Here is a 6,359-nt window from a genome sequence, read left to right as displayed (position 1 = left end):
GAACCGTCCAACCCATGCTAGCATGGAGAACGGACGCTAAATGATGATGATGATGATGATGATGATATATATTAATAAATAGAACATATGCATATATATAAACATACATGTACGTACCTACCTCTACATGTACATATACACGCATATATGAGTACAGGACACAAAAAAAAACGTCGAACACAATGAGAAACGAAAACATAGACACAAACCCAAGGACAATTAACACAAAGAAAAAACCCCTTCTTCAGTCGCCATGGTTTCATCTACTCTACATTTCGAAGGTGAAGGCGAGACGTATCTCCGAATAAGAAACTTTCCTTCCTGCGAAAAGCAAATCAAATAAAATTTGAGATCCTTTTGCAGAGGGGTAAAAATGGTAACAAAAACAGGACAGTAACGACAGTACAAAATATAAACAGTAAAAGACAGGACAAGGAGAATAACAAGACAAGAAGGGCTGTTAAGCCGAATGAAAAAAAGTATTACGAACGCGGATTTTTTTTGTGAACGACGAACGGAGCAAAAAGAATTGCCGTCCACACCTCGAGAGGGTTAGGCTAGAAAAGACAGTAGCGGAAGTCTCGTCGCGGGTCAACGACGCGGGGGGGGGAGCAAGAGAAGGGGAATGGTTGTGAGGAAGAATGAGAGAGGGGGAGAGACAAGTTAAGTAGAGGAAATATATATATTGAGGGTATGAGAGGTAGTGGTGTCAAGAAGACCCCCAAAGGTGTCAGATAATGCTAAGTGCTATGGGCAGACTATAGTTAACCTCCAGGTTCGGTGATTATGCAAATGAGGAAACAGCTGTAAGAGCTTCTCTTTATAACTGTTCTGAAATCTTTCACAGCCTCGGGTTGTTTCTCATTCTGTTAATTTTATATATATATATATATATACACTACCGTCAGAAATTAATTAGCACCCTTGATTTGCTCTTCACTCAAGGTATGTGCTGTCACCTAGTGGCCATATCTCGAACTATTGCTTTGTTGCGAGTTCACTGTTGCGCAGAACGATGACGTAACTTTGTTTGCAGAGCAGTTTGAGAGTCTACAGCCTTATGATGTTGACATAGCAGTGCAACAAATTGGGGTGCGGATGCAGACAAATCTTCCTTTGTTTAATAGATATAGGTAGCGCCTCGCAAGGAATCACACCATACTAAGTTTTCTCATCGCGTAAGACATTTTGAACAGCTCATAGGTTAATTGATTTAACCTATTTAATGTAGAAATTTGAGAAGTGCTAATTAATTTCTGACGCAAGTGTATATATAAAATGGTAAAAACGGTAAGATAACAAAAGAAAGAAAGAGACCTCAATATTATGTAAATAGAGGACATTTATCTGCAAAATGACACGTGACAATTATTCAATAGCCAAGATGAATAATTGTCACGTGTCATTTTACAGATATATATAGCTGTCTTTGGCTGCTATTTCTAAATTTTCAGTATGTGGTGAAGCAACTTGTTGATAAACCCTTAATTATATTTATAATTATATATATATATGTATATATATATATAATATATATATATATATATATATATACTAGCAGTATCGCCCGGCATTGCTATATAAGCATTTTTAGAGATGTAAAGTATAATAGCCATCCCAATATGGCTAACCACAAAGGGGGGTGTAGTTAGGAATCTAGATCGTAGGAGACAGACACACAACTTCACTTTTATATATAAAGATATATATATATATATAATATATATATATATAGTGGGTGTGTGGTAAGTAGCTTGCTTACGAACCACATGGTTCCGGGTTCAGTCCCACTGCGTTGCACCTTGGGTAAGTGTTTTCTACTATAGCCTCGGGCCGACCAAAGCCTAGTGAGTGGATTTGGTAGACGGAAACTGAAAGAAGCCCGTCGTATATATGTATGTATATATATGTTCGTGTGTCTGTGTTTGTCAACCAATGCTGGTGTATTTACGTTCCCGTCACTTAGCGGTTCGGCAAAAAGAGACCGATAGAATAAGTACTAGGCTTACAAAGAATAAGTCCTGGGGTCAATTTGCTCGACTAAAGGCGGTGCTCCAAATGACTGAATCAAGTCAAAGAGTATATATATATATTGTTGTATTTAGGAATGGTCATTTTGCCAGTTTAGCCAATAAATGACCATTCCTAAATACAACAACATCTGTTTCAACACACAATTTCACATCAAAAATCTTGCAAAACAAATATATAAACGTAATATATATATGCTTGTGTGTATGTATATATTTGTTATATATATATTATATATATATATATATATATATATATATGTGTATATATATATATATGTGTATATATATATATATAATATATATATATATATAATATATATATATGAGTGTGTGTGTGTGTATATATAGATATTCGTTAGTGCAGAATTCCGGGTGGAGGTTGGGGTCCACCAAGGCTCAGTCCTCAGCCCCCTCCTATTTATCATAGTCCTCCAGGCAATAACGGAGGAATTCAAGACAGGATGCCCCTGGGAGCTCCTCTATGCTGATGACCTTGCTCTAATTGCTGAATCACTATCGGAACTCGAGGAGAAGTTTCAGGCATGGAAGCAAGGATTAGAGGTGCAGCAATGTCAAAGGAAAGCTAACTAGGTATATAGTTTTTGTATGTGGCAGATGCTCTGGTGCAATAAACACTGAAAATGCACAGAGACCATCTTCTGCCACATTCCAGGGAGAAAAACTTGAAATAGTTGATAGTTTCTGTTACCTAGGTGACCAAGTCAGTAGCGGGGGTAGGTGTGCCGAAAGTGTATCTGCTAGAGTAAGAATAGCCTGGGCAAAGTTCAGAGAGCTCTTACCTCTGCTGGTGACAAAAGGTGTCTCGCTCAGAGTAAAAGGCAGACTGTATGACGCATGTGTGCGAACAGCCATGCTACATGGCAGTGAAACATGGGCCGTGACTGCTGAGGATATGCGTAAGCTTGCAAGAAATGAAGCCGGTATGCTCCGTTGGATGTGTAATGTCAGTGTTCATACCCGACAGAGTGTAAGTGCCTTAGGAGAAAAGTTGGACCTAAGAAGCATCAGATGTGGTGTGCAAGAGAGGCGTCTACGCTGGTATAGACACGTAGTAAGAATGGATGAAGATAGTTGTGTGAAAAAGTGCCACACCCTAGCAGTTGAGGGAACCTGTGGAAGAGGTAGACCCAGGAAAACCTGGGACGAGGTGGTGAAGAACGACCTTCGTTCTTTAGGTCTCACCGAGGAAATGACCAGAGACCGAGACCTTTGGAAGTATGCTGTGCGTGAGAAGACCCGGCAGGACACATGAGGCCATTACCCATGGCCCCTACCTGGGACGTAGTCAGTCCACCTGTGCATACCTTCCTTCTTGGGACACATAACTCTACTTGTGAAGACCTGTTGAGACAAGTGAAAATCAAAAATCAAAGAATCAAATCAAAATCGATCATCATCAATGGAATTTGTAGTTTTGTGGTACCAGTGCTGGTGGCACATAAGTGAAGCCATCTAAACGTGGCTGTAGCCAGTACCACATCCGAGCGTGGCCGTTCGCCAGCCTCGTCTGGCACCTGAGTCGGTGGTACATAAAAAGCACCCACTACACTCACGGAGTGGTTGGCGTTAGGAAGGGCATCCAGCTGTAGAAACACTGCCAGATCTGACTGGCCTGGTGCAGCCTTCGGGCTCCCCAGACCCCAGTTGAACCATCCAACCCATGCCAGCATGGAAAGCGGACGTTAAATGATGATGATGATGATGATGATGATGATATATATATATATATATATATATATAAAGAGTATATATATGTTCGTTTATGTGTGTGTTTTCCAACAACCCCCACCGTCACTTGTCAAGCGGTGTCAGTAATATTTATAGGTCCATAACTTAAGGAAAAGCAATAGATAAAATAAATGCCCAGCTAACAAAGAAGAAGTCCTGGGATCGATTTCTCCAACTGATTCCATTGTTCAAGAAGTCTCCCTCCTGCTGTTCACCCAAGTGTCAAGACATCAACAGCCGAGTGCCACATCATCATTGCGACACTGGTGGCATTTCCATACTGGTTCTCAGGCAAGTGGTTGTTTTTTTTCTTTTTTGTTTATGTTGGAGGAACAGATGAAGGGCCAAACCCTTAGGGGCTAGACTTCCTTTTGTACCCCCAACCCTGCTTTATCTCTTTTTACTCTTTTACTTGTTTCAGTCATTTGACTGCGGCCATGCTGGAGCACCGCCTTTAGTCGAGCAAATCGACACCCAGGTCTTATTCTTTGCAAGCCTAGTACTTATTCTATCGGTCTCTTTTGCCGAACCGCTAAGTAATGCGGAGGTAACCACACCAGCATCGGTTGTCAAGCGATGTTGGGGGGACAAACACAGACACACAAACATACACACACACACATACACATATGTATACATATATACGACGGGCTTCTTTCAGTTTCCGTCTACCAAATCCACTCACAAGGCTTTGTTAGGCCCAAGGCTATAGTAGAAGACACTTGCCCAAGGTGCCACGCAGTGGGACTGAACCCGGAACCATGTGGTTGGTAAGCAAACTTCTTACCACACAGCCACTCCTGCGCCTATATATATATATATATATATATATATATATACGATGGGCTTCTTTTCAGTTTCTGTCTACCAAATCCACCACAAGGCTTTGTTAGACCCAAGGCTATAGTAGAAGACACTTGCCCAAGGTCCCACGCTGTGGGACTGAACCCGGAACCATGTGGTTGGTAAGCAAACTTCTTACTACACAGCCACTCCTGCGCCTATATATATATATAATATATATATACGATGGGCTTCTTTTCAGTTTCCGTCTACCAAATCTACTCACAAGGTTTTGGTCGGCCCGAGGCTATAGTAGAAGACACTTGCTCAAGGTGACACGCAGTGGGACTGAACCCAGAACTATGTGGTAAGCAAGCTATTTACCACAAAGCCACTCCTACGCCTTTATTTATTTATTTTTTACAGAAACCGCCGTTTTCAGGTACGGAGATTACGATTCTGCAAAAAGGAAAAAAAAAAAAAAAAGGAAAAATTCGAAATTTCTTTCCTCAATTTGATGATGATGATGATGATGATGACTCTTAATTAGATATCTTAATTAGATATAATTTTTGTTGTTTTTCAGGTTTAGAAAATTATTTTCACAGATCATGGACATTCTGAAGTTCTTTTGTTGTTTGTCTGCATTATTTTGTAAGTTTTTATTATTCTTTTTCTTCATAATTCACTCTTGTTAATTACCCCTATACAGGTGAAAACAAATCTGGAATAGGTCCTACATCAATTGGGTTTTCCCTGTTTTAATGGGGACTTTTCAAATGGTTAAGCCTTTCGTCACTGTATTTATTTTGAGATGCTCTGTGTTTCTTTCAATTATTTTAAATATTACAAAGAATTTAGTAAAATAACTTAGTTATCATTCAGCTAGTGTTCGGAATATTAATTGTGACTAAGGTTTGGTGGGAGACTTTAATTCAAAACTTATGGAAACAAAACATTTGTACTACAGGGTCAGAGGTGCTTTCAGCCAGGTTGGTATCAAAAGGGTTAAGAATTGTTTCTCTATTTTATATTTTAACCCTTTTGTTACCATATTTCTGTCGAGATGTTCTGTGTTTCTTTCAATTAATTTTAAATATAACAAAGAATTTAGTAAAATAACTTAGTTATCATTAAGCTAGTGTTAGGAACATAAATTGTGACTAAGATTTAGTGGTATGTTTTGATGCAAAACTTATGAAAAGACATTTGTACTACAGACGCAGAGCTGGTTTGGGCCAGGTTGGTAACAAAAGGGTCAAAGATGATAGAAGAAAGCTTTTTATGAAAAAAGCAATTTTTGAAAATTATTAAAAAAAAAAATTGGTTGTCTCACATACTACATAGACAGCACATACATACCTCCACAAGATGAAACATGAGATTTGTCAGTATTAATATGTGTGTAATAACGAAATTGCTTCTACACTACCGTCAGAAATTAATTAGCACCCTTGATTGCTCTTCACTCAAGGTATGTGCTGTCACCTAGTGGCCATATCTTGAACTATTGCTTTGTTGCGAGTTCACTGTTGCGCAGAACGATGACGTAACTTTGTTTGCAGAGCAGTTTGAGAGTCTACAGCCTTATGATGTTGACATAGCAATGCAACAACAACTTGGAGTGCGGATGCAGACAAATCTTCCTTTGTTTAATAGATATAGGTAGCGCCTCGCAAGGACCGAAATCACACCATACTAAGTTTTCTCATCGCGTAAGACGTTTTGAACAGCTCATAGGTTAATTGATTTAACCTATTTAATGTAGAAATTTGAGAAGTGCTAATTAATTTC

General features: G+C 39.3%; 1 protein-coding gene across 11 annotated transcripts in view; it reads left to right on the top strand.

Annotated features, from left to right (window-relative positions):
• Positions 1–5,161: 5,161 nt before the first annotated feature.
• LOC115225115 overlaps positions 5,162–6,359 on the top strand; it is a 396,737-nt gene continuing 395,539 nt past the window's right edge. For all 11 annotated transcript variants that reach the window (XM_036514032.1, XM_036514031.1, XM_036514044.1 and 8 more), the window contains exon 1: positions 5,162–5,219. In XM_036514032.1, the coding sequence (XP_036369925.1) occupies positions 5,177–5,219 (43 nt within the window). In that variant the 5' untranslated portion in view covers positions 5,162–5,176. The remainder of the gene's footprint in view (positions 5,220–6,359) is intronic.

This window comes from Octopus sinensis, linkage group LG27 (genome assembly GCF_006345805.1).
Source record: "Octopus sinensis linkage group LG27, ASM634580v1, whole genome shotgun sequence".
NCBI classification, from domain to species: Eukaryota; Metazoa; Mollusca; class Cephalopoda; order Octopoda; family Octopodidae; genus Octopus; species Octopus sinensis.
The sequence above is the reverse complement of the archived record's forward strand: the minus strand, read 5'-3'. Positions and strand labels throughout refer to the sequence as shown.